This window comes from Pogoniulus pusillus, chromosome Z (genome assembly GCF_015220805.1).
Source record: "Pogoniulus pusillus isolate bPogPus1 chromosome Z, bPogPus1.pri, whole genome shotgun sequence".
Taxonomy (NCBI): domain Eukaryota; kingdom Metazoa; phylum Chordata; class Aves; order Piciformes; family Lybiidae; genus Pogoniulus; species Pogoniulus pusillus.
In genome coordinates this window covers 117,168,655-117,196,622 of record NC_087309.1, presented here as the reverse complement: position 1 = coordinate 117,196,622, position 27,968 = coordinate 117,168,655, and the positions used below count along the sequence as shown (strand labels likewise).

Sequence of the window (27,968 nt, the reverse complement as noted above, 5' to 3'; positions counted from 1 at the left end):
ATTGTCACTAACCTGGATGATTCTATGGTTCTATGACAAGGAGCAAGAGAGGCTACCTTAGATTAGATGGTGAGGATAGCAGCAGACAGAGACTCATGGAAGAAAAAAGACCACAGCTTTTCTTATCAGAACAGGTTTGATTACCTACTCAGTCGATATCCATCTCAGCAATTCTGCTGTGATGCTTTATTACACTCTATAAAGCTGTGAAGAACCTGACCAACATTTTCACATAACAAACCCTCCTGCTCTGCTGTTTCAGTTTCAAGAGTTGATCTGAGGGGAAATTCTGGCTGCAAGGTGAAATCAGAAGACCACATGGTTCACAGAACTACAGATCATCTGTCTGGAAATGTTTTAAGCACCTCAGTTCTTCCTATTGCAGCCACACAGGAAACTCCAAACCATACAACTAGGCTAAGAAGTAAAAGATGAAGGAACTGAAATCTGGAAATAGGTTTGAGGGATTAAATGCTTCCTTTGAACAGCTCCAGAGCCTTCAACAGCCTCTGACTCGTAAACACAAGGAGGAACATTATTATCTGGGAGGAGAATTTAACTTTCAAGAGCTGACCTAAAGATGTGATTAGAACCTCCTGAGAACACAGATGCACCAATTCCAATCTAATTTTCCATTTGTCATTCACCCAAGGACAGGAGTTCCTCAAAACCAAACCACAAACGCCTCCAGGTCATTCGATTTTGCTGCTACTAAATTCAGAGAGAAGTCTGAAAAACACTTCTTGGTGCTCAGGAAAGGAGACCCTCAGGTAGGACCACAAAAGCGTGGTGTGTCTGACAACAATGCTTCACCCTGCTGCAGCCTGGGTAAGCAGGAGGTGGGAGGCTGGCTAGCAGATGATGTAGCGGACGAGCCTGGAGCCGCGGATTTCTCTGGTCCGCTGGCAGTGGCGCAGCATGTTGAGGATGCTGTAGAAGCGTTTGTCCATCTTCAGCTCGGTGAACTCTGCGATGTCAGCCTCCACGATGAAAAACTCACCTGCCAAAACAAGAAAGGACTTGGCTGTGGGAACAGCTGGGTGGTAGGAGGCATTCAGCACTGTACCAGAAAGAGCAGGACCTCTTTAGCGACTGAGGGAGCTGGGGATGGGTAGTGTGAGGAAGAGGAGGCTGAGGGCAGAGCACACTGCTGTCTACAGCTACCTGAAGGCACATTGTGGAGAGGCTGCTGATAGGCTCTCCTCACAGGTAATTTGAGACAGAACAAGGGGAATAGCCTCAAGCTGAGGCTGGACACGAGTAAAAAGCTTTTCGTGGAGAGAATGGTCAGGAACTGGAATGAATTGCTCAGGGAGGTGGTGGAGTCACCCAGCCTGAACGCGTTTAAGGGTCGTTTGGATGTGGTGCTTAGGGATATGGTTTAAGGTGAACCTTGTAGAGTAAGGCTATAGGTTGGACTTGGTGATCCTGAGGGGCTTTGCCAGCCTGCATGTTGCTGTGATTCTGTTTCACAGAATCACAGAATGGTTTAGGTTGGAAAGCATCTCAAAGCTCATCCAGTTCCAACCCCTTGCCATAGGCAGGGACACCTCCCACTAGAACAGGTCACTCAAGGCCTCATCCAACCTGGCCTGGAACACCTCCATGGAGGCAGCAGCCACAATCTCCCTGGGCAACCTGTTCCAGTCTCTCACCACCCTCACTGCAAACAACTTCTTCCTCACATCCAGTTTCAATCTCCCCTCTGTCAGTTTAAACCCATTCTTTCTCCTCATCCTGTCATGACAAGACCTTGTCAGTAGTCCCTCCCCAGCCCTCCTGTAGCCTCCTTCAGATCCTAGAAGGCCAATCCAAGGTCTCCTCCAAGCCTTCTCTTCTCCAGGCTGCAGAGCCCCAACTCTCTCAGCCTGTGCTCTTGATAGAGCTGCTGCAGCCCTCTCAGCATTTTGGTGGCCTCCTCTGGACTGGCTCCAACACTTCCATGTGCTGCTTGTGCTGGGGGCTCCAGAATTGCACACATGACTCCAGGTGAGATCAGAGGAGAGTGGAGTAAAGGGGCAGAAGTCCCTCCCTTGCCCTGCTGCCCACACTGCTCTGGCTGCAGCCCAGCCCAGCCCCGTTCCTGCGATTCTATCTCTGAACAGCCATGCACACTGATGGAACGGTGCAGCCAGTAGTAAGACAGCCTCACACTCTCCTAGGACTTCATTCTGCTTTCTAAATTCGTCACTAAGAGTTACTAATCTTCCCATCAAGATCACCCCACAATGCCCACAGGCCCCACACAGTGAGCTCCATCTGTTGGCAGCTCTATCAACTAACATCTCTCAACCCGTCCATCCGTCTCTGTCAGGGTACAAAGTCTGTAGCAGTCCCAAACACCACTCAGGGACAGATATCAGATGTGCCACAGATGTGTCAGAAGACATGACCAGCAGGTGGTCATGGAAAACAAGTTCTTCATGAGGCCAAACAGACCAACAGTGCCTTGCAGTGTATTAAAAGAAGTGTGACACTCAACAAGTTGAGGGAGGTTCTCCTCCACTGCTCTGCCCCACTGAGGCCACATTTGGAGTACTGAATTTAGTTCTGGGCTCCACAGTTGAAAAGAGGCAGGAAACTATTGGAGAGAGTGCAATGAAGGCTACAAAGCTGCTAAGGGGCCTGGAGCTGCAATGCGAGGAGGAAAGGCTGAGAGCCCTAGGGCTGTTGAGCCTGCAGAAGAGCAGCCCTTGAGGGGGTCTGAATTTGCATGAAAACTGAGACAAGTTTGGTAGTAGGAAAAGGGAAAACCTGCCAAACTGCTTAAAATGAGGTTGAGTACAGCTGGACAGTGCCCATTTGCAACCTGCAGTGACAGGACAGCACACCTACACCAGTGACAGGACAGCACACCTACACATGTTAGGAGCCCAAAGATAATCTGTACACTGTTTTTGCTGCCTGTGGTATCTGGGGGAGCATCCAAATGTCCTGAATCTGTGTAGAAATACAAAAATCATTCCTTGTCTTTTCCAAAATTCAGGGCAGCAACATTCAGCACATTCAGGATCTTTTCTGACAGAGAAACAAGAGCTGGATAAAGAGTGGTGGTTTGGTTGGAGGAAGTAAGTCCATGTGCCAAAGTAAGTGAACCACCTTCCTGTCTGGAAGGTTACCCTGATAAATCAGGCAGCATCTTTTCTCATCGTGAAATCAGAGGACAAGGTCAGTTGGCAATAAGCCCAGGCTGAGAAACTGCAGGAATCCTAAGCAGAAAGACACTCACAGTAGAAATGTAAGCAAACAAATCAATGAATGCACAACCTCATCCTGAGAAATGCTAGGTATAGAAACATTCAATCATTCTGTGCTGGCCAGGTAAGAAGAGTGTGACAGCCTGCCAGAGCTTCCCTCTAGACTTTCTAGGTGATCAGTCACAACAAACAAAAAGCAAAACAAAAAACCCAGCACATGCTGAATGTCCCAGGTGCACTGAATACCAGTATGGTGGAGGTTGGAGGGGACCTCTGCATAACATCCAGTCCAGCCCTCCTGCTAAAGCAGGGCAGCCACAGCAGCCTGCCCAGCAGCACAATGGCCAGGGGCAGTTGGAGGCTCTCCAGAGAAGACTCCACAACCTCTCTGGGCAGCCTGCTCCAGGCCTCCAGCACCCTCACACCAAACAAGTTTCTCCTCATACTCAGATGGAACCTTCTGGCTTCCAGTTTGTGCCCATTGCCCCTTGGCTTGTCCCTCAGATCCACTGACAAGAGCCTGGGCCCACCCTCTTGCCACCCACAGCTCTTTTAGATGCCCTCTAGGTCTGCTCTTCCCCAGGTTGAACAGCCCCACTGCTCTCAGCCTTTGCTGCTCACAGAGGTCCTCCAGGCCTCTCAGCAGCTTTGTAGCCTCTGCTGGGCTCACTCCAGTAGCCCTCTGCATCTCCAGGGAGATCAGAAATGGACACAAGTACTCCAGATGTGGCTTCACTAGAGCAGAGTAGACCAGAAAAGGTGTCTGGATTCTGTAGTATCTACCCATTTCTGTATGCCTTCATGTATCTTATGGCCTAGATTCTGATCTACAGATGATTCTCATTGCTCTTCTCCTCCCACACCAGAGGAGGACCTGAATTTTCATTGCTCCAGAACGTCAGAGAATCATTAGAATGGTTTGGGTTGGAAAAGACCTCCGAAGCTCATCCAGTCCAACTCTCCTGCAGTCAGCAGGGGCATCTTCCACTAGATCAGGTTGCCCAGAGCCTTGTCAAACTTCACCTTGAGTACCTCCAGGGATGGGGCCTCAACCACCTCCCTGGGCAACTTGTTGCAGTGCTCCACCTCCATCATGATGCAGAACTAAATCTGCTCTGCTCTCATTTCAAACCATTGGTCCTGGACCCTGTAGGCCCTCAGGCACAGTCCCTCTGCAGCTTTCTTGTAGCCCACTTCAGGCACTGGAAGGCTGCCAAAGGGTCTCTCCAACAGAGATCTCTAAGATCATCCAGTCCAACCTAGCACCCAGCCCTGCCCAACCAACCAGACCATGGCACTCAGTGCCCCAGCCAGCCTTGGCTTCAACACCTCCAGGCACAGCCACTCCACCACCTCCCTGGGCAGCCCATACCAATGCAAGTCACTCTCTCTGCCATGAACTTCCTCCTAACATCCAGCCTGAACCTGCCCTGGCACAGCTTGAGGCTGGGTCCCCTTCTTCTGTCCCTGTCTGCCTGGCAGCAGAGCCCAACCCCACCTGGCTACAGCCTCCCTGCAGGCAGCTGCAGGCAGCAATCTGCTCTGCCCTGAGCCTCCTCTGCTGCAGGCTGCACCCCCCCAGCTCCCTCAGCCTCTCCTCCCAGGGCTGTGCTCCAGGCCCCTCCCCAGCCTTGCTGCCCTGCTCTCAACACCTTCCAGCACCTCAGCAGCTCTCTGCAGTGGAGGAGCCCAGAGCTGGACACAGCACTGCAGGGGTGGCCTGAGCAGTGCTGAGCACAGGGGCACAAGAACCTCCCTTGTGCTGCTGCCCACACTGCTCCTGAGCCAGCCCAGGATGCCATTGGCTCTGCTGCCCATCTGGGCACTGCTGCCTCCTCTTCAGCTATTGTCTACCAGTAGCCCCTGCTCTCAGCCACTTCGTCCCCAGCCTGTAGCACTGCTTGGGGTTGTTGTGGCCAAAGTGTGCTACTAAAGTGGTACTAACAAAACAAAACCAAAATACCTTTGGTGTCCTTTGTTTCCTCTTCCTTGAACCTGTGGTAGAGGTTTCTGGTTGCTAGATTCATGGATTTCAAAGGCTGGTATAGGATCTTGTACTTGGACTTCACAGCTTTGTTGATCTCATTCACAGTGTGGTTAATCTGGTCATGGGTGATACGACCTCTCATATACCTACAAAGGCAAACCAAAACCAGAAGGTCAGAAACAAAAGCTCTGTGTTGATATTCCTCCTCAGCTGAACATGCCACCCCATCTAAGAGACAGTTTCTCCTGCTCTGTGTTAATGAGTAACTGTAGCAGTTGATTTTGTTCCTTTCCTCAATGGTTTAATGGCCTTGCAGCCACGAGACAACCTAAAACAGAAAGAGGAAACAACAGAAAGCTAAATTAAGTAAAAAATGTCCAGTCCTTAAGCTGTGAGAACCATTCCAAACAGAATAAAGGTTGTTTTTATAGTGTAACCTTAAGCTACCAACTCAGAAAAATCAAGTAGCTTTACAGAAAACATGGTTTGAGGCAAAACTGGAATGAAATGATTCTGCCTCAGAGTGCAGTTTGGCTCCTGTTGCAACCATAAATCACCTGTGTTCCATCTTACAGCTGCTGCTTTGGGCTTCTGTGAAGAAATACCCATTTCCAGTTGCTTTCTGTGCGTCACTGAGCTGTACAGACACAGTCTGGCACTACCAACATCCACTTGTGAACCTTTCATGAAGCTAGGGCTAAAGCAAGATTTGTTGGTGGCAGCCTGCAGGTTCAGAAAGCACTAAAGAGGAACAGAAATGGGGGTGGAAAAATTGGAAGGCTGGAATATTTACAAGTGAGGCCTTTCTGTGTTTATAGAAGTAAAGTGATGCACTGGAGGAAAAAGGAAACGTGCAGCTGGCTGTGAAGTCATGGCATGGAAATGAAATCTGCAACTCCTGTGACAAGGCATAAGCTAAGCACAAAAGCAAAGTCCAGCAAAACTAGAGGCCTGTGGTTCCTGTTGCACCCCCAGGGTCAGGACTTGGAGCAGTCTTCTTTAACATCTTCATCAGCAACCAGCCTCTTTGCTGGTGGTACAGAACTGGAGTGGTGGCTGACGCCCCTCAGGCTCTGCTGCTGTTCAGTGCCACCTGGACAGGCTGAGACCTGCATGAGGAGGAACATAGTGTAGTTCAGCCAGGGCAAGTGTAGGGTCCTACAGCTGGGGAGGAACAACCTCCTGCAGCAGGACCGGTGAGGGGTGAGCTGCTGGAAAGCAGCTCCATGGAGAAGGACCTGGGAGTGCTGGAAGACAACAAATTCACCATCAGCAGCAATGTCCCCTTGTGGATGAGAAAGACAATTGTCTTCTGGGTTGTATGGAGAAATGCAGCTCCAAGGAGAAGGACCTGGGAGTGCTGGAAGACAACAAATTCACCATCGGCAGCAATGTCCCCTTGTGGCCAAAGAGGTCAATGGTCTTCTGGGTTGTATGGAGAAGTGTGGTCAGCAGGTCAAGGGAGGTTCTCCTCTTGCTGAGCTCTGCACTGGTGAGGCCACAGCTGAACTGTTCCGTTGAGCTCTGAGCTCACCAGTTCAGAGGACACAAGGAAGCACTGGAGAAAGTCCAGTGGATAGTATGAAAATGATGGGACTGGAGCATCTCTGTGAGAAGCAAAGGCTGAGAGCCCCTGAGGCTGAGAGCCTGCAGAAGAGCAGCCCCAGAGGGCATCTGAGCAATGTTCATCAAGAGATAAAGGAGCAAGAGGCTGGGGCCAGACTCTGGTCAGTCGTGCCCAGGGATAGCACAAGGGGCAATGAGCACAAAGTGGAACCCAGGAGGTTCCAGCTGATCACAAGGAGAAAGTTCTTTGTTGTGAGGGTGCTGGAGGCCTGGAGCAGGCTGGCAGGGAGGTTATGGAGTCTTCTTGTCTGGAGAGCTTCCAACCCCTTCTGGCCATTGTGCTACTGGGCAAGCTGCTGTGGGTGCCCTGCTTTAGCAGTGGGGCTGGACAGTATGACCCTCAGAGGTTCCCTTCCAACCTCCACTACACTGAGATTCTGACAAAACACTGCAGTAAAAGCCAGGGCAACCTTGGCACTGGAATTACTGAGCACTTTTCAGCTGCTGCAAGGCTGCAAAATGGTTGGCTGTTAGTGCTGGATTCAATGCCACTTTGCAGATGGGTGGAATCAGATCATTTCCACCAAGAAAAATGTTACCACTCCTCTTAAGAATCGATGAGGTTCTTTAGGTGAAGCAGCTAAAAGCTGTGTCAGAACAAAAAGATCAGTGAAGAGGGCAGTGACAGTTTGGTTAATCCAGATTTAGTGTCAGAGGTGCAGCAGTTTCAATAGAAACTCTGCTCAGCACACTTCTGCTCAGACAAAAGCAGCATGACCACCTTTGAGGTGAGCCACATTCAGCATCAAGGAGCAACCCAATCTCTTAGCACAGAAGGGCTTGGCCTTTGTGTACACCAACTGCTGTTTAATGCTCTGCCTGCATCCCTCAGCCTGTCTATGAAGTCACAGGGGAGAGTGTAGAGCTATGAAGATTAAGGCCAGAGGTATACACACTGGTGTTTAAGTCCCTGTGCTGCTGCAATCAACAGAGATGCAGTGATTCCACTTTATAAAGAGAGCAGCCTTGCTAAGCCTGCGGACAACACCAAAATGAGGTGGGAGTGGTGGCCTGATTGAGGACAGAGAGGATCTGCAAGGGGATCTGGACAGGCTGGATTGATGAGTGAGGCCAGTGGGGTGAGGTTCAACAAGGCCAAGTGCCAGATCCTGCACTTGGGTCACAACAATCCTATGAACATTCCAGGCTGGGGCAGAGTGGCTGGAAACTCACTGGAAGAAAAGGTCCTGGGGGGTGTTGGTCAACAGCCTGCTGAAGATGAGCCAGGATGTGCCCAGGCAGCCAAGAAGACCACCAGCTATAGTGTGGCCAGCAGGGGCAGAGCAGGGACTGTTCCCCTGGACTGTGCCCTGCTGAGGCCACATCTCAAATCCTGGGTTCAGTTTTGGGACCCTCACTCCAAGAAGGGCACTGAAGGGCTAGAGTAGGTCCAGAGAAGGGCAACAAAGCCAGGGAAGGGTCTGGAGAACAGGGCTGGGGAAGAGTAGATAAGGCAGCTAGGGGTGTTTAGCCTGGAGAAGGCTGAGGGGAGACCTTCTGGCTCTCTACAGCTCCCTGAAAGGAGGCTGGAGCAGGCAGCATTTGGTCTCTTCTCCCAGGGAATGCAGTGGTGGAGTCCCCATTCCTGGAGGGCTTTCAAAGACATGTAGATGTGCTGCTGAAGGACATGGTTTAGTGGTGACCTGGCACTACTGGTTCAACGTCTGGACTTGATGACCTTCAAGGTGTCTTCCAACCAACAGAGTTGGTTGACTCTGTAGAACAGCTCATCTCATCCAAAAGCAGAAACAGAAGCACCATTTGGTTGCAGAAACCTGAGAACAAATCTCTCTTCAAGAGGCCCTCAAGTATGCTGGAGAGGGTCCAGCAGAGGGCTACAGGGATGATGAGGGGACTGGAGCACTGCCTGATGAGGAGAGGCTGAGGGCCCTGGGGCTGCTTAGTCTGGAGAAGAGAAAACTGAGAGGGGATTTAATCAATGTTCATCAATATCTGAGGGCTGGGGGTCAGGAGGGGGGGGCAGGCTCTGCTCACTGCTCCCTGGGACAGGACAAGCAGCAATGGATGGAAGCTGCAGCACAGGAGGTTCCAGCTCAGCACAAGGGGAACTTCTTGTCTGGAAGGGTCCCAGAGCACTGGCACAGGCTGCCCAGAGAGGCTGTGGAGTCTCCTTGTGTGGAGCCTTTCCAGGCCTGTCTGGATGTGTTCTGTGTGACTGTAACTAGACTGTAGTCTAGTCCGTGTGACGGTTAAGTGTAGCCACAGCTAGACTGTGTGGTCCTGCTCTGGCAGTGAGGTTGGACTGGATGATCTCTTTGGGTCCCTTCCAATCCCTGACATCCTGTGAGCCTGTGATCCCAGATGCTCCCAGGGGGCTAGCAGATGTGCTGGGGTGTGGAGAAAATTCAGTAACTACGGATTTGGCAGCAGACTTTAAAGCAGCTGCAGTGGAACCAGAGGTTTTCTGGTGTCACTGACTGCACTGACCACTGACAAGAGTGGTAGTGGGGGCCATCTGGTGAGCATGGAGACAGCCTTGTCACAGAGCTTTGAATGCACGAGCCTGGATCTGAAAGTGAATTCTGTCTAAACCAACTGGAATCTATTACAAGAGGGCTGTGGAGATGCTGGAACGTGTCCAGAGCAGGGCCAGGAGGATGCTCAGGGGGCTGCAGCAGCTTTGCTGTGAGCACAGCCTGAAAGAGTTGGGGCTGTGCAGGCTGGAGGTGAGGAGGCTCCCAGGTGACCTTCTTGTGGCCTTCCAGGATCTGAAGGGGACCTACAAAAAAGATGGGGAGGGACTTTTTGGCTGTCAGGGAGTGCCAGGACTGGAGAGAGTCAGGCTGGAGGTGAGGAGGAAGTTGTTGGTGATGAGAGTGGTGAGAGGCTGGAATGGGTTGCCCAGGGAGGGGGTTGAGGCCCCATGGCTGGAGGTGTTTCAGGCCAGGCTGGCTGAGGCTGTGGGCAGCCAGCTCTAGGGTAGGGTGTCCCTGGGCATGGCAGGGGGGTTGGAACTGGCTGATCCTTGTGGTCCCTTCCACAAGGAGTCCCTTCCAACTGATTCTATGAATCTTTCTTCTGTGCACATCTGAGGATCACAAAAGCTCCAGCTGTTGCAGCCTTCTCATGTTGCTATCTAGCAAAGGCCAGCAATCCCATAAATGCTGACATTTACTTCAGCCCATACATACATACACTGCTACAGAAATAAAGCTGAGAAGTCCCAAATTCCTTCCTTTAGGTTTAAAATAAAGGTAAGGATCAGCTTCACTGCACCAAAAGCAGAACTGTGCAGAACCACGTTTCAGTTTAAAAACAAGTGACCCAATTTCCTTGTCTAATCCGTGGAAGCCCTGTTCAAAATAGCTATTTTTTTTTTTCTTTTCCATAGGTAGGAAAAGCAAAAGCACAGCACTGTGTGCTTCAAAGAAAGAATATCAGTCTATCACATACATAGGTCTGGAGAAGAGATAAGCTTCTTAATGGCAAATGCTGCTCCCTCAGAAACAGGTAAAAGAAAGTTGTATCTTCTGAGAACTTAGAGCTTGGATCACAGAATTGTTTTGGTTGGAAGAAACCTCTAAGACCATCCAGCCCAACCATTAGTCCAGCACTGCCAGGTCTCATCACTCCCTCAGCACCACAGCTTTGAAACCCCTCTACGGATGGGGACTCCAGCACTGCCTTGGGCAGCCTCTTCCAGGCCTTGACAACCCTTCCAGTGAAGAAATTGTTCCTCATGTCCAACCTAAACCTCCCCTGGAACCACTTGAGGTAGTTTTCTCTTGTCCTGTCACGTATTACTTGGCAGAAGAGACCAACCCCCTCCTGGCTCCAGCCTTGTTTCAGAGAGTTAGAGAGAGCTGAAAAGCCTCCCCACAGCCTCCTTTTCTCCAGCTCAATAACCCCAGGTCTCTCAGCTGCTCCTCATCAGCCCTGTTTTTCAGATCTTTCACCAGCTTTGTTGAATGTACAGATCCCAAAACCACCTCAAGTGGTGAGAATTTCAGGGACAGAATACAGCATGTAGCTTCCTTTGTCTTGAATTCAAAGTTAACTCATATCTACTGTGCCATTTCCATTTTCTTCCTCCAAAAAGTGTGTTTCTGCATCAGATTTGAAGCCCAAAGATCACGTGCAGGTTTCTTGCTGTGCAGGAGTGTTCTCTTTCATCAAGGCCTCCTCATCCACACAGCACATGCCTTCGTTATGCACCTGCTGCAGAGCTGTGAAAGCCAAGGCACTGTGGACTGCCCTTTCAGTGCCCTACTGATGTTAGGGAGAGATTCTCCTTCACATGCAGCAGCACAAAATGAATGAAAGCAACCACAATTTTCCAGTTACAGCCTGCCACAGCTGTGGTGGGAAAGGAGAGAGGGCTGGGACTCAGATGGAAAACCAGTGAGGTACAGCTGGTGAGGGATTCAGACACATATGGAAGGCATGGTTCAGTAGCACAGCCATGTGGCTCCAGAAGCTGCAGCAGAATGCCAGGAGAGATCCTACAGCAGAATTCATGATGACCTGAACAACTGGGATAGGAACCTTATCCTCATTCTTCTAAGAGAATATGCTAGGGGGGAGAAAGTAGGGGTCACAAATACTTACTGTCTGGATTTGATTGTACCTCTGTATGATTGTGCCTCTGTACTGAGCACTAGTGAGGCCACACCTCAACTCCTGGGTTCGGTTTTGGGCCCCTCACTCCAAGGACATCGAGAGGCTGGAGTGTGTACACAGAAGAGCAACCAAGCTGGTGAAGGGTCTAGAGCACAAGTGTGGTGAGGACCAGCTGAGGGACCTAAGGTTGTTCAGCCTGGAGAAGAGGAGGCTGAGGAGAGACCTGGCTCTCTACAGCTCCCTGAAAGGAGGATGGAGACAGGTGGGGGCTGGGCTCTTCCACCCAGTGAACAGAATCACATGGAATTACAGAAAGATAGAGGTTGGAAAGGACCTCTGGAAATCATCTAGTCCAACTTCCCATCAGAGCAGGTTCACAGAACAGTGACACCAGAGGTGGAGACTTCATCAGCTCCCTAATCAGACTGTCCCAGTGCTCCACCTTGTTCAATATAACAAGGCTCCTCCTCATGTTTAGGTGAAACTTCCTGTGTTCAGCTTTGTACTGACTACCTCTTGTCCTGTCACTGGGCACCAAGTGATAGGACGAAAGGAAACAGCCTCAAGTTCCACCAGGGAAGGTTTGGGTTGCATATTAGGAAAAATGTCTCTGTTGAAGGGGTTGTCACAGCCTGGCCCAGGTTGCCCAAGGCAGTGGTGGAGGACTTTCAGAGCTGTGCAGCTGTGGCTCTGAGTGACATGGTTTAGTGCTGATCTGGCAGTGATGGGACCATAGTTGGACTTCATCTTGGAGGCCTCCTCCAACCAAAACGACTCTGTGATTAAATAATGTGTGTGAAATCACAATCTTAGCAGACTCGCCCAGTCTTGTATTACAACACTGCCAGGCAACAGGGAAAAAAACCCTGGTCCATTAATAGGTCTATTTAAATTCATCTGAGTCTTCCTCCACAGAATGAACATTTCCCTTCTCAGGAAAAGAAACATTCCTGCAGCTCAGAGACACAACCTTTCTATAAACCAGCAAAGCACAGACACAGCTGGATCCAGGACCTAAAACCTTCATCTTTCAAGTAAAATAGAATCACAGAATCATAGAACAGTTTAGGTTGCAAGGGACCTCAAAGCTCATCCAGTTCCAACCCCTCTGTGCCATAGGCAGGGACACCTCCCCCTATAACAGGTTGCTCAAGGCCTCATCCAACCTAGTCCTGAACTCCTCCAGAGAGGCTGTGGAGCACAGAAGCACGGAATGTGATCAAAGATCACACTTGGTGCTTCTGTGCTCCACAGCCTCCCTGGGCAACCTGTGTCAGTGTCTCACCGCCCTCACTGCAAACAACTTCTTCCTAACATCTAGTTTGAATCTCCCCTCTGCCAGTTTAAACCCATTACCCCTTGTCCTGTCATTACAAGATCTTGTCAACAGTCCCTCCCCAGCCCTCCTGCAGCCCCCTTCAGATACTGGAAGGCCACTATAAGGTCTCCTCAAAGCCTTCTCTTCTCCAGGCTGAAAAACCCCAACTTTTGTAGCCTGTCCTCATAGCAGAGCTGCTCTGAGCATCTTGGTGGCCTCCTCTGGACTGGGTCAGTTTCATGTCCTTCTTGTGTTGGGGGCTGCAGAACTGTACACAGCACTCCAAGTGGGATCTGACGAGAAGAACACTTTAAGTAGCTACCAGCAAGGGTCAGAGCTTTAGCTGGGAACTACAGGCTCCATTTAATTGGAATGGCTTCTGGCTGTTTCTCTTAGCAGAGATAAAGACCAAAAATTCCCATGCCCCAACTTGGAGTGTTGTCAGGGAACAAATGGAACCCTAGACTCTAGGTAACAGCTTTACCTTCAGCACCAAGACATTTTATTCCCTTTTGCAGAACACTTTGTCCTTGTCCCCAAAATGTCACCTAAGAAAAGTTATTCTTACATGACAGGTCTGAGACAAGGAGTTTTATCAGTCAGACCCTGATGGCAGGGGTGAAAAAAACCCACAGGTTTCTGTGCCAGAATCCAGTGATGTTTCAGTTGGAGGGGGATTTATCTTTTAACTGAGTGTTTGCCTTCTTTTTTCCCCCTTTCACAAAGCAGATTGGCAAGTCAAGACTTGAAGAGTTTTGAAACCAATAATTGGGTCAAAGAAAACCAGTATTTATCATCACTATTCCTTCTAAGTTTAACCACATCTTTCATCTTGTGAGACAATGGCTCTATTTCTTAAATGGCATGTCTTAAAACCATAAGAAGATCCAGCTATCAGCCAATATACTTCTGCATTTAAGCAGCTTTCAAGGTAAGAGGTTCAGAGTCTAATGGATCCTCCGCATCCAGGGAAGGGCAACGAAGTTGGTGAAGGGTCTAGAGTACAAGTCTGGTGAGGAGCAGCTGAAAGGACTAGGGTTGCTTAGCCTGGAGAAAAGGAGGCTGAATGGAGACCCTCTGGCTCTCCATAGCTCTCTGACAGCAGGTTGGAGCCAGGTGGAGAAAGAAAATGTCCTGAAGTTGTGTCAGGGGGAGTTTAGGAACAATTTATACATGGAAAAGGTTATCAAGGTCTGGATCAGCTTGTGCAAGGCAGGAGTCCCCACCTCTGGAGGGACTGAAAAGCTGTTTACATGTTGTGTTGAGGGACATGGTTAATAGTGGACTTGGCAGTGCCAGAGAGAGTGATTTGCCATTGGAATGGGCTGCCCAGGGAGGTGGTGCAGTTGCTGTCCCTGGAGGTGTTGAAGAAAAGCTTGGCTGAGGCACTTAGTGCCAGGGTCTAGTTGATTGGATGGGGCTGGGTGCTAGGTTGGACTGGATGATGTTGGAGGTGTCTTCCAACCTGGTTGATTCTATGATTCTGTGAATGCAATAACCTTGAAGTTCTCATCTAACCAAAGCAATTCCATGACATACTTAAAAAAGAACATCATTAGGCCTATTAATTTAATTTTTAATAGAACCACAAAATTGTTCTGTTAGGAAATGGTTCTTAAGATCACTGAGTCACAGAATTTCTTAGATTGGAAAAGATCTTCAAGATCATCGAGTCCAATCAATAGTTTCACACTGACAAGTCCTTGACTAAACCAAATCCCTCAGCACAACATATAAGCACTATGAATCACTGTGGTTGGAAAGGACCACCAGAATCATCCAGTTCAACCTTCATCCCAGCAGCCTTCATCACTAAACCATAGCCTCAAGCACCACATCCACTCTCCTTTTAAACATCTCCAGGGATGGTGACTCCACCACCTCCCTGGGCAGCCTGTGCCAGTGCCTGACCACCCGCTCAGGAGAGAACTTCCTCCCAACATCCAACCTCAACCTCCCCTGATGCAACTTGAGGCCATTTCCTCTTCCCCTATCATTCAGGGGAAGAGAGCCCAACCATTCTCTAACTCTACCAAGCCTGGTGTCACGTCCCTCAGCAGCACATCTCTGTGTCTTTTAAACCCCTTCACAGACAGTGGTTCAACCACCTCTTGGAGGCTGCCTGTTCCAGTGTTTGAGAGCCCTCTGGGTGAAGACGTTTCTTCTCGTGTTAAAACCTCCCCTGGTGCAACTTCAGGTCATTCAGCATCACAAACAAACTATCTGAAGCTGCTATCATTACCTTTCATCCTGTGGAACGTTGACAGTATCAAAACACCTCTGTCAGCCTCAGCTCTGCAAGGGCAAATGTCTGACACTGACATCTGCCACCCAAAAGTGGCATGGCAGGGTCTAAGAACAGTCGTGTTACTCACGCAGGAATGCCTTTGAATTCTTCTGCTGTTATCAAACCCATACTTTTAATGAGTATCTTCTTTCTTGTCGGTTTACTTGGTTGTTGAGGCTTTACAGCTACTTCTTGCTCTTTATTTTTCTCAGTTGGCATAGCAATGCTGTAAAATGAATGAATATTAAAGTGTGTAAATAGCAAATGAGTAGTAAGAAAAATACCATTAGATTAGCAGCTCTGCTTACTCAAAGGCTGCAGATCCAGCCCATCTGTGAGGCTGGATGAACACAACTCCTGATCTTTCCTGAAAGGAAAAGAAGGAAAACAAGCCTGCTCTCTTTTCAAATTCCATACTGGAGTCGAATTCACTTCTCTGCCAGCAGGTGAACTGGAAGCAGTCCAGGTGCAGCAGGGTTTCAGAATTCACCCTACTGTGACATCTCACAGAATGTGAGGCCTTGTTTCCTGTCTGATGAACCACAGGGCAGAGCTGCAGCCCAACAGGCAGATCTGAAACACTTCCCAACTTCAGATCTTGTGAAGCCTGACTCACCCATTCAGCTTCTGACACAAAGAAACTCGACAGCATACAGCAGGCTGGTATTTTTAATAGACACATTCCTTTCAGACAAGATATCAAAAGCTGAGAAATTTCTTCTTTTGAGCATTATTTATGACTTCACCCTTCCTGAGCACACTCACCTCAGACTCTCCAGAACTTGAACTATTTCACAGAATCCCAGCATGGGGTGGGGTTGGAAGGAACCTCTGGAGATCAGCCAGTCCCTACTAAAGCAGGACACCCACAGCATCACAATGGCCAGGGGAGGTTAGAAGCTTTCCACACAGGGAGACTCTGTAACCTCTCTGGGCAGCCTGCTCCAGGCCTCCAGCACCCTCACAACAAACAATATTCTCCTCCTTTTCAGATGGAACCTTCTGGCTTCCAGTTTGTGCCCATTGCCCCTTGGCCTGTCTCTGGACACCACTGACAAGTCTGACCCCAGTTTCTAGCCCCACACCCTTTGTCTCTTGCTGAGCATTGATCAGATCCCCTCTAGGACTGCTCAGCAGCCCCAGGGCTTTCAGCCTTTGCTCCTCACGCAGCTGCTCCATGCCTCTCAGCATCTTTGTAGCCTTTACTGAACTCCCTCCAGCAGCTCCCCATCTCTCTTGAACTGAACACCCCAGAACTGGAGATAAGTCCTGCAGATGTGCCCTCACTGGGGCAGAGTAGGAGGAAAACAACTTCCCTCAACCTCCTGGCCACATGTTCACAGGATCCATTAAGAAATGCTTTGTGAGGTTCTTACGCTGCTGGAATCCCAGATCCTGGTGGGGAGAAGTGCTCTGGGAGGGAAAGGGATGAAATCACAGAAATAGAAACTTGTTTTGGCTGGAAAACATCTCTAAGATTGACTCCAACCATTGAACTAAGACCCCCCCATGGTCATTCAACCATGTCCACAGGACCCCCAGGGATGGTGACTCCACCACTTCCCCGGGCAGCCTGTTCCAACCCCTGACCACTCTTGCAGCAAAGAAATTTTACTTAACTCTCCAACCCTAACCTCCCCTAGCACAATTTCAGCCATTTCCTCTCATTCCGAGGCTGGTAAGAGGGAGAAGAGTCACAGGCTCACAGGCTGTCAGGGGTTGGAAGGGAGCCAAAGAGCTCATCCAGTCCAACTCCCCTGCCAGAGTAGGACCACACAATCCAGCTCAGGGCACAGAAGAACAAATCCAGACAGGCCTTGAAAGTCTCCAGAGAAGGAAACTCTTCTGAATGCACCCCAGAAATTGCCATCCACCACCTCCTACTCATCTGCAGGACAGTGAGGATGCATTTGGCCAAATTCACTGTTGTCTGACCACAAGGACATCGCTGGGCTGAGAGGGACAACAGAAACAACTAATGTTGCACCTGCCACGAAGAACTGATCCCCTGAACTGATCCCCTGCTTTGATCTCACGTTCCCACAAGAAGATGCCTTGGTTTGACGGGGGTCCTACAACAGTGCCTCATCTGTTCCTCTGAAGGCAACACGGTTTGCTGTGTCACTAGAGGTGACACCACTAAATCCCTGTGTCCCCTTTTCCAGCGATGCAGAGGACAATGAGTGCCACCTGCTGGACTCTCAAGCTGCTCTGTGATACAGGGACAGGGAAGGCCGGTCTGGAGGCCTTCTGACAGCTGCAGTTAAACCAACTGAGATGCAAACATCTGAGAAACAAAGTGAGGCCCTGAACATGACTAACCTTGGCACTGGTGGGTAGTTGTGGTGGTGTTGGAGCAGAGGGATACACACAAGGACCAAGGGAGGTGATGTCTGCATCTTACAACACCCTCCTCACTGCAAGAAGGCTCTTACCTTTTCTAGATAACATCCCATCCTGGGGAATTTCTGTTTTGGGGTCTGTTGTGGTAGGCATAAGTAGGCCAAAATAGGCTTATACATGTCCTGGCTTGCCCAGACAGCTTTTTCTGCTCTCCTTCCTTCTGTTTTGGGGAGAAGCAACCGTGGGAAAGAGGACAAAGAACCTGGAGCCACTGAGTCTAAGGACTCTGGCCTGCCCAGACTTGTTTACATCCTGTGGTAAACACACTTAGCTTGTGCCTGCCTTGTGTGAGGCTTATGCTTTTCCCAAATGTGGGTAAAGCAAGCCTATGGCTTCACCTAATATGGTCAAGCATGGAAAAGTGCCATTCTGATTGGTTATTCTGTGTCCAAAGACCCATTAGTTGAGCAGGTAACGTAGTGTGCTCTGCCTCTGTATTCGTGCTTGCTCACTTGCTGCTGCCTGATATGCTAAGCTATAAGCTAGCTCTGCCACAGAGTCACAAACTCTGATGCTCTGAATTTGTCTGCCTGGAAACTGCACTGTTTCCAGTTTACCATGAACAGGCTCTAAATGCCTCCACGTGATCAGCCTGCATAGCCAGGGTGACATCCGTGCTAAGACTGCACGTTGCAGGACATCCTTTCTACACCTGAAAGTCTCCTGCCAAGATGGGAAGTACTGAAGATACACAGATCATCCAGAGAGGCCAGGCTCATGGGATGTCAGGGGTCGGAAGAGACCCAAAGAGATAACCGAGTCCAACCTCTTTGCCAGAGCAGGACCACACAGTCTAGCTTGAGTAACACAGGAACAAATCCAGGCAGGCCTTGAAAAGGTCCACAGAAGGAGACTCCACAACCTCTCTGGGCAGTCTGTGCCAGTGCTTGGGGACCCTTCCAATCAAGAAGTTCCCCCTTGTGTTGAGCTGGAACCTTCTCTTTGTTCTATCCCCAGGATCAAGTGAGCAGAGCTTGTCCCCGTCCCCCCCCTCCTGATCCCCATCCCTCAGATATAGACAAACATTGATTAAATCCCCTCTCAGTCTTCTCTTCTCCCAAGTAAACAGCCCCAGGTCCCTCAGTCTCTCCTCATCAGGCAGTTCTCCAGTCCCCTCGCCATCTAGAGATTGTCTGCCTCCTTTCCCAGCACTCTGTGACGCCTGGGAAGAACCAGAAGTCTCAGCAGCCGACAAGACAGTAACAGAACTCCCTGGAAGTGTTCGGGTACTGTCTGAAGCTGTAGCCAGCCCTGCAAGTCAGGAACTGTATTTTTGAGCAAGGCCTCTTGTAACTCACCAATTGCCTTCTGCCTTACGTGGAAAGCTCATCGAGGCCACCTAGTGGACAAGAGGTGAATTGACCGCAGGAACCTTCTCTTCCACAGCATGATGAGAGGCTGTTAGGGGTTGGAAGGGACTCAAGACATCATCGAGCCCAACCCCTGCCAGAGCACGGCCACATAATCCACTACAGGTCACACAGGAATGCATTCATACAGGCCTTTAAAGTCTCCAGACAAGGAGACTCCACAACCTCTCTGGGGAGCCTGTTCCAGTGATCCGTGACACTTACAGTATAGAAGTTCCCCCTTGTGTTGAGGTGGAACCTCCTGTGCTGCAACTTGCAACCATTGCTCTTTGTCTTGTCACATGGAGCAAGTGAGCAGAGCCTGTCCCCCCCTCCTGACCAAACCTCAGATGTTTACAAACATATATTAAATCCCTTTTCAGTCTTCTCCAGACTTCTCCACTTGGATTAATGTGTATATATATAATGTGCCAGGGAAACTGATGGAGCAGGTTAGCTTGGGGGCAATAACTGCGCACCTGAGGGATGGCAAAGGGCTCAGGTCCAGCCAGCATGGGTTTAGGAAGGGCAGATCCTGCCTCTCCAACCTGATCTCCTTCTATGATCAGGTGACTGCTTGGTGGATGTGGGGAGCCTGTGGATGTGCTCTGTCTGGACTTCAGCAAGGCCTTTGACACTGTCCCCCACAGCAAACTGCTGGCTAAGCTGTCAGCCCATGGCTTGGATGGCAACACTCTGTGCTGGGTTAGGAACTGGCTGGAGGGCCAGACCCAGAGAGTGGTGGTGAATGGTGCCACATCCAGCTGGCAGCTGTCACTAGTGGTGTCCCTCAGGGATCAGTGCTGGGCCCCATCCTCTTTAACATCTTCACAGATGATCTGGATGAGGGCATGGAGTCAGTCATCAGCAAGTGTGCAGATGACACCAAGCTGGGGGCAGATGTGGCTGGGTTGGAGGGCAGAAGGGCTCTGCAGCAGGACCTTGACCGCCTGCACAGATGGGCAGAGTCCAAAGGGATGGCATTCAATAGCTCCAAGTGCAGGGTGCTGCACTTTGGCCACAACAACCCCATGCAGAGATACAGGCTGGGGTCGGAGTGGCTGAGAGCAGCCAGACAGAGAGGGATCTGGGGGTGCTGATTGATACCCACCTGAACATGAGCCAGCAGTGTGCCCAGGTGGCCAAGAGAGCCAGTGGCATCCTGGCCTGCATCAGGAATGGTGTGGTCAGCAGGAGCAGGGAGGTCATTCTGCCCCTGTACTCTGCACTGGTTAGACCACACCTTGAGTGCTGTGTCCAGTCCTGGGCCCCCCAGTTTAGGAGGGACACTGAGATGCTTGAGCGTGTCCAGAGAAGGGCGATGAGGCTGGGGAGAGGCCTTGAGCACAGCCCTACGAGGAGAGGCTGAGGGAGCTGGGATTGGTTAGCCTGGAGAAGAGGAGGCTCAGGGCAGACCTCATTGCTGTCTGCAACTACCTGAGGGGTGGTTGTGGCCAGGAGGAGGTTGCTCTCTTCTCTCAGGTGGCCAGCACCAGAACAAGAGGACACAGCCTCAGGCTGTGCCAGGGGAAATTTAGGCTGGAGGTGAGGAGAAAGTTCTTCACTGAGAGAGTCATTGGACACCACTGGAATGGGCTGCCCGGGGAGGTGGTGGAGTCGCCGTCCCTGGAGCTGTTCAAGGCAGGATTGGACGTGGCACTTGGTGCCATGGTCTGGCCTTGAGCTCTGTGGTAAAGGGTTGGACTTGATGATCTGTGAGGTCTCTTCCAACCTTGGTGATACTGTGATATTTCTGCAAGTCGTTGCTAGTTCTACTTATTCCTCTGTCTAATGTTTCCAGGACCATCTGCAGAACCCATTATTATTAAAAATTAGTGTTCAGGGGTGGTGAGAATTTTGGGTATCAAAACTAATGAACAATATTAACTTTGACAATATCACCCCACAATTCATTATCTGCCCCTCCATAACAGGGTCCTACCCCACTTTGACCCCACTGGACCATGAAAGAACCAAAGCTTGTGTTTGAACCTGGTTGTGGAGGAATGGCAAACTGCTGAGTAAACACCTGCAATCCAAAGCACTCAAGCCATTGGCCTTGGTTTTCTTTTCAGGGAGGTAAATAAGAACATCGAGGAGACAGGAGAGAAACAACAGCTGAAGCCATGAAGTGTTTGATTTGTCTGTGTGGGCATTTCTGTTCCTTCCGAGATATGAAGGCCTGTATCAGCAGTGTTCAAGGCCTTCCAGCCCCCCCCCAGCATTGCTGTGGCCTCCTCTGGCCCCACTCCAAGCTAGGAAAGGAAGGCAGAAACCCATGACAATTTCTGAAGAACTTTTGTTTTCTCACATCCAAACAAAAATGCAACATCTAAACCGAACAGGAAGCTGAAAACGAACAAGACACCACCAGATACACTTCAGGAGGCTGATTCCTAAACTGAGAGTCCATGCCTGAAGGGTGGCATTCAATAGAAAGATTTTGCACAAGTCCTCTCTTCACCAGCTGAGTAGCCCAAGCACTAGCCCAGCACCTGCACACACAAGACCATAGCCACACACAGTTCACTTGCTCTTCTGTAATTCTATTCCCACATCCTTAAACTTCTACTTTGCTGGAGCACATGTGGAGTGCTTTCATCCTGAACCCTCTCTGGCACTTGGAGCAAGGCCACCTAAAGCTCGAGGAGGAGGTCAAGAGGATGGGGCCAGAGTCTTCTTAGTGGTGCCCAGGGACAGGACAAGGGGCAATGGGCACAAACTGGAACCCAGGAAATTCCATCTGACTAGGAAGAGTAACTTCTTTGTTGTGAGGGTGCTGGAGGTGCCCAGAAAAGTTGTGGAGTCTCCTTGTTTGAAGAGCTTCCAACATCCCATGCCATCATGCTGCTGGGCAAGCTGCTGAGGGTGCCCCTGCTTTAGCAGGGGGGGCTGGACTGGATGACCTCCAGAGGTCCTTTCCAACCCCACCGTGTGATATTTCAGATGCCCACAGAAAGATAATTGAGTTACAGGATTATTCCTTTTTTAATGACACATGGGAGGGCAGAGTCAAACTTCAGTTCTAGTTGCCCAGCTCTTAGGTCACCAACTCACCCTGCACTTCTTAAACACTGCAGCTCTGTAGTTGGTGTCTTTGCCAGATTTACCATACTGACTTCCTACTGTGCAGCCACATCTACCCCTCACAGCTTTGCTCTGAATAACTTGGTCTTGCCTGAGGGATTTGTGAAGGTGCTGACTCTAGGCTGGCAGCAAACAGCCACAGAATCAAAAAATTATTGTGGTTGGAAAAGACCTTCAGGATCATTGAATCCATCTATTAACCCAGCACTGCCAGGTCACCTTCAAACCACAGCCCTCAGCACCACAGCTACACAGCCTCTACAGGAAGGGTGACTCCACCATTTCCCTGAGCATCCTGGTCCAGGCCTTCACAAACCTTTGGGGAAGAAACTGTTCCTCATATCCAACCTAAACGTACCCTGGCACAACCTGAGACCATTTCCTCTCAACCTATCACTTGTTCCTTGACAGAAGAGACCAACCCCCACCTGGCTCCAATCTCCTTTCACAGAGCTGTACAGAGCCAGAAGTCTCCCCTCAGCCTCCATTTTCTTCAGGCTAAACACTCCCAGCTCCCTCAGCTGCTCCTCCCCAGCCCTGTTCTCCAGTCCCTTCACCAGCTTTGGACCTTCTCTGGACCTGCTCCAGTCTTCAATGTCCTTCATGCAGTGAGGGGCCTAGGTTCAAAGATGTAACCTCACCAGTGCCCAGTGCAAGAAGGATGATCCCTGCCCTGGTCCTGCTGGCCACATTATAGCTGCTACAGGACAATGAAGAGCAAACTCCAGGAGTAGAGCTGCAGAGTCCTGACAGCTGAACACTGTCAGGAGCAGCCCCTCAGTGTCCTCCATACTCAGGTACCACTTACCATATCTTAGTTCCTTTAGGCAGATGGGGAATGTATTCATGGAGGAGCTGTGCTTCAAGCTGATCTTTCTCAGCAGACTTCTGAAGCTCCTGTAATCAGCATCAAGACTTCTCAGAAATCTGGTACTACTGAATGCCAAGCAAGTAAAATTATTAGGGCAACACTAGAATTTTTAACTTGATTAAGAGATGTTAATGAAGTTAAATCAAGAAGCATTCATCAAATTGCTCTCTCCTCATCACCTGATTTCCCAGTTCCACTTGCAAGCAGCCTCACACATCCAAACACACTGCTGTAGAACAACTACAGGCTGAACAAAGGTTCTTTTGACTCAGTTTTTTAAGAGCAAGGTAAAAAAATAATTACTTTTAGCAGATCCCTAAGTTTTTCCTGCTGTTGAACTTCCACTTCCATTTGATTCAGTAGACTGTGCAAGACACCTATCTCCTTGCCAACTTTACAGAGCACGGTTTTGAGGCCAGGATCTTCAACTGTCGAAGACAGAACATGAAATCAGAAAGCCAAAACACCTCCAACACAAAACCAAAATCCCATTTCCTTTCTCTCCACAAGCAACAATTATCTACCAACCCCGTGCTCCCCACCCACCAGATCTTCCCAGGAGAAGCAACAACGTTCACTGATCAAACAGTCCATATTCTACTCATTAAAGCAGTGAGCTGCACCCATTACCACGGCAGGCTGCAGCTGAAGGACAGGGCTCTTAACTGCAGCCTGAATTTCACAACAGCTTGCCTGCACCACCCTGTTCTCCTTCATGGCCTCCCCTCTTTAGGTTCCTCCTCATAGAATCATAGAATCAACCACGTTGGAAGAGACCTCCAAGATCATCCAGTCCAACCTAGCACCCAGCCCTAGCCAGTCAACTAGACCATGGCACTAAGTGCCTCATCCAGGCTTTTCATGAACACCTCCAGGGATGGTGCCTCCACCACCTCCCTGGGCAGCCCATTCCAATGCCAATCACTCTCTCTGCCAACAACTTCCTCCTAACATCCAGCCTAGACCTCCCCTACCACAACTTGAGACTGTGTCCCCTTCTTCTGTTGCTGCTTGCCTGGCAGAAGAGGCCAACCCCCACCTGGCTACAGCCTCCCTGCAGGCAGCAATGAGGTCTGCCCTGAGCCTCCTCTTCTCTAGGCTAAACAACCCCATCTCCCTCAGCCTCTCCTCATAGGGTTTGTGCTCCAGGCCCTTCCCCAGTCTTGTTGCCCTTCTCTGGACACCTTACAGCACCTCAACATCTCTCTTGAATTGAGGGGCCCAGAACTGGACACAGCATTCAAGGTCTGGCCTGACCAGTGCTAAGTACAGGGGAAGAATAACCTCCCTTGTCCTTCTGGCCACACTGTTCCTGATGCAGGCCAGGATGCCATTGGCTCTCTTGGCCACCTGGGCACACTGCTGCCTCATCTTCAGCCTACTCTCTATCAGTACCCCCAGGTCCCTTTCCTCCTGGCTGCTCTCAGCCACTCTGTCCCCAGCCTGTAGTGCTGCTTGGTGTTGTTGTGGCCAAAGTACAGAACCCTGCACTTGGCCTTGTTAAATGTCATCCTGTTGGCCTCTGCCCACCTATCACAGGATGGTTTAGGTAGGAAGGGATCTCAAAGCTCATCCAGTTCCAACTCCCTTGTGCCATAGGCAGGGACACCTCCCACTAGAACAAGTTGCTTAAGGCCTCATCCAACGAGGCCTTGAACACCTCTAGGGAGGTTGTGGATCGCAGAATCACAGAATCTTTGACCACATTCTGTGATTCACAACCTCCCTTGGCAACCTATGCCAATGTCTCACTACCTGCACTGTAGAGAACTTCCTCCTCACATCCAGTTTAAATCTCCCCTCTGCCAGTTTAAACTCATTCCTACTTGTTCTGTCATTACAGAAGGTTAGCCTAGACAATTTTTACCTCATGTTACATTCCTGGTATAATGAGACCATCCCCATTGCCTACAAGGAGGTGCAGACACAAAGCCTCTCAATTTCTGTTACCTGTTCTTCTTAACTGAAGGATCTTTTTAACATATGAAATCTTTGCGTTGATGTGAACTCGCAAGCTGTCCAGGTCTGGGGATGCCATATCTTCTCTTCATATACCAAGGAGAAATCAGAAGAAAACAGTGTAAGAAAGACCCAAGTTGCAAACACAAAGTACAGAAGCAGAATCGTTTTAAAGGAACCAGATCAGCAAAGCGAACTTAAATATGGAAGGGGTCCAAAGAAGGGTGACAAAGCTGGGAGGGGCCTGGAGCACAGCCCTGTGAGGAGAGGCTGAGGGAGCTGGGGGTGTGCAGCCTGCAGCAGAGGAGGCTGAGGGCAGAGCTGATTGCTGCCTGCAGCTGCCTGCAGGGAGGCTGTAGCCAGGTGGGGTTGGGCTCTTCTGCTAGGCACCCAGCAACAGAACAAGGGGACACAGCCTCAAGTTGTGCCAGGGCAGGTCTAGGCTGGATGTTGTTAGGAAGTTGTTGGCAGAGAGTGATTGGCATTGGAATGGGCTGCCCAGGGAGGTGGTGGAGGCACCGTCCCTGGAGGTGTTCAGGTAAAGCCTGAATGAGGCACTTAGTGCCATGGTCTGGTTGACTGGACAGGTCGGGGTGTTAGATATTGCTGGATATGATTGGAGGTCTTTTCCAACCTGGCTGATTCTATGAAGAAGCAAAGGTAACAACTACCCTTCAACTTACTCAACTGAAAGCAGCAGCGAGAGCACAAGGAGCGTGACAAAAGGCAAGAAAAAAATTTCTCTAAACTCTGGTGTATAATCAGAATTATGAAACTAAATTAAGTCTCTGTGATAGAACTGTAGAGTCCCACGTTGGAAGGGACCTCCAGGATCATAGTATCAACCAAGTTGGAAGAGACCTCCAAGCTAATGCAGTCCAACCTAGTACCCAGCCCTATCCAATCGATTATATCATGGCATTAAGTGCATCTTTCTTCAACACCTCCAGGGACAGTGACTCCACCACCTCCCTGGGCAGCCCATTCCAATGCCAATCACTCTCTCTGACAACAACTTCCTCCTAACATCCAGCCTGAACCTACCCTGGCACAACTTGAGACTGTGTCCCCTTGTTCTGTTGCTGGTTGCCTGGGAGAAGTGCCCAACCCCACCTGGCTACAGCCTCCCTGCAGGCAGCTGCTGGCAGCAATCAGCTCTGCCCTCAGCCTCCTCTGCTGCAGGCTGCACCCCCCCAGCTCCCTCAGCCTCTCCTCACAGGGCTGTGCTCCAGGCTCCTCACCAGCTTTGTCGCCCTTCTCTGGCCACATTCCAGCATCACTGAGGATGATCGTGTCAAATTTTTCCAGGCAAAAGCACAGTCCAGACAAGGTGGCCAAGCACCCTGTCCAGATAAATCTTAGGTAGCCTGTGCTGGTGACTGCAGCTCTGTTCCATCAGCAAAGTGGCTGAGGAGATCATTCCCACTGCTAATTATCAAGTTGCTCACTACTGCAGGGGTGGGAAATCTGCTGCAATAAACGAGAAAAATCTGGTTTATATAAAGTAGCTCAAGGGCCTGGAACACAAACCCTGTGAGGAGAGGCTGAGGGAGCTGGGGTTGTTTAGCCTGGAGAAGAGGAGGCTCAAGGGTGACCTCACTGCTATCTGCAACTTCCTGATGGGAGGCTGTAGCCAGGTGGGGGTTGGTTTCTTCTGCCAGGCAAGCAGCAACAGAACAAGGGGACAGTCTCAAGCTGTGCCAGGGCAGGTCTAGGATGGATGTTAGGAGGAAGTTGTTGGCAGAGAGAGTGATTGGCATTGGAATGGGCTGCCCAGGGAGGTGGTGGAGTGGCTGTGCCTGGAGGTGTTCAAGCCAAGCCTGGCTGGGGCACTTAGTGCCATGGTCTGGTTGACTGGGTAGGGCTGGGTGCTAGGTTGGACTGGATGATCTTGGAGGTCTCTTCCAACCTGGTTGATTCTATGATTCTATGATTACTGCCAGGGATGACCAATACTTCAAAGAGGGGTAATCGAGTAATGAAACAAAAGAAACCCCGCACTTGCTTGCTAGCCGAGCAATGGCGGGCAGGGACGGGCACAAAAGGCATCGTTAGGGCAGCAGCCAACGACCTCGCGGGAGCGCTAACCCTGCCGCAGGAAATAGTCGATGGAAGAGCTCTGCTGAAGGGCATCTCGCCCCGCCGCAGGGCAGCAGACCTCCGCCACAGGCTGCTGCTGGCCGCGCTCCGGCAGCTCCGTCTGGTCGCTACCTCACCCGAAAAGGAGGCTTTGATTTCGCTCTGCTTCCCAAAACGCCACGAACGAGCTAACGACCGACCTCGGTTGCCAGAGGCTTGACCGTGTCCACGCCGCCCAGGCCTCAGCAGAGGCCGGTTGGAAGCCGCTGCAAGCCGCCCCCGCCCCGACCCCCACACCGCAGCGCCCCGCTCTCACCGCCGCCGTGACCGAGCCGCTCGGCCGCCGCCCTGAGGAGGAAGGAGGCTGACCCGACGAAGGTCTTAGCCGGTCCAGTTCGCCCGGCCCGGTGAGGAAACAAGCGGTGCTCCCTCCCCGGGCAGCCGCCAGCGGAAGCCGGCAGCAGCTCCGGTTTGAACAAGCCGCGTCCGGCCGTTAGGCAGCGGGGCGGGACCGGCCAGGGCGGGAAGGGAGAGAGAGAGGCAGGGCTGCGGGGGGAGGGAGAAGGGGAAGAGATCAGGGCACAGGGCTGCGGGGGGAAGGAGAGGGGGAAGAGATCTGGGCACAGGGCTGCGGGGGGAGGGAGAGGGGGAAGAGATCTGGGGACAGGGCTGCGGGGGGAGGGAGAGGGGGAAGAGATCTGGGGACAGGGCTGCGGGGGGAGGGAGAGGGGGAAGAGATCTGGGGACAGGGCTGCGGGGGGAGGGAGAGGGGGAAGAGATCAGGGGACAGGGCTGCGGGGGGAGGGAGAGGGGGAAGAGATCTGGGGACAGGGCTGCGGGGGGAGGGAGAGGGGGAAGAGATCAGGGGACAGAGGGCAGGGCTGCGGGGGGAGAGAGAGGGGCAGGGGCCACGGCTGAAGGGGAAAGGAAAAGGGTCATGGCTGAGGGGACTGCAGAGAGACAGGGGACATGGGTGAGAGGGAAGGGATGGGGACAGGGGGGCATGGGTGAGGGGGAAGGGACGGGAGAGGGGCAGGGCTGAGGGAAAGGGACAGGGGACAGGGCTGAGGGAGAAGAGCTGAGGAGGGAAGGTTCAGGGGGCAGGGCTGAGGGAAAGGGACAGGGGACAGGGCTGAGGGAGAAGAGCTGAGGAGGGAAGGTTCAGGGGGCAGGGCTGAGGGAAAGGGACAGGGGACAGGGCTGAGGGAGAAGAGCTGAGGAGGG

The 27,968-nt window shown here is 51.0% G+C and overlaps 1 protein-coding gene across 2 annotated transcripts; it reads right to left on the bottom strand.

The window, feature by feature from the left end:
- Positions 1–117: 117 nt before the first annotated feature.
- SKA1 (spindle and kinetochore associated complex subunit 1) lies at positions 118–27,246 on the bottom strand. Of its 2 annotated transcripts, none has more exons than XM_064176635.1 (7): positions 27,061–27,246; positions 24,657–24,746; positions 23,010–23,134; positions 22,644–22,732; positions 15,085–15,222; positions 5,161–5,330; positions 118–1,000 (listed from the first exon to the last, which is right to left on the bottom strand). In XM_064176635.1, the coding sequence occupies exons 2-7, from the start codon at positions 24,742–24,744 to the stop codon at positions 852–854; spliced, it is 759 nt and encodes a 252-aa protein (XP_064032705.1). In that variant the 5' UTR covers positions 24,745–24,746; positions 27,061–27,246; the 3' UTR covers positions 118–851. The 2 variants fall into 2 exon arrangements, with proteins under 2 accessions (XP_064032705.1, XP_064032704.1); XM_064176634.1 differs by having other exon boundaries at positions 24,657–24,751; positions 27,061–27,151.
- Positions 27,247–27,968: the final 722 nt, after the last annotated feature.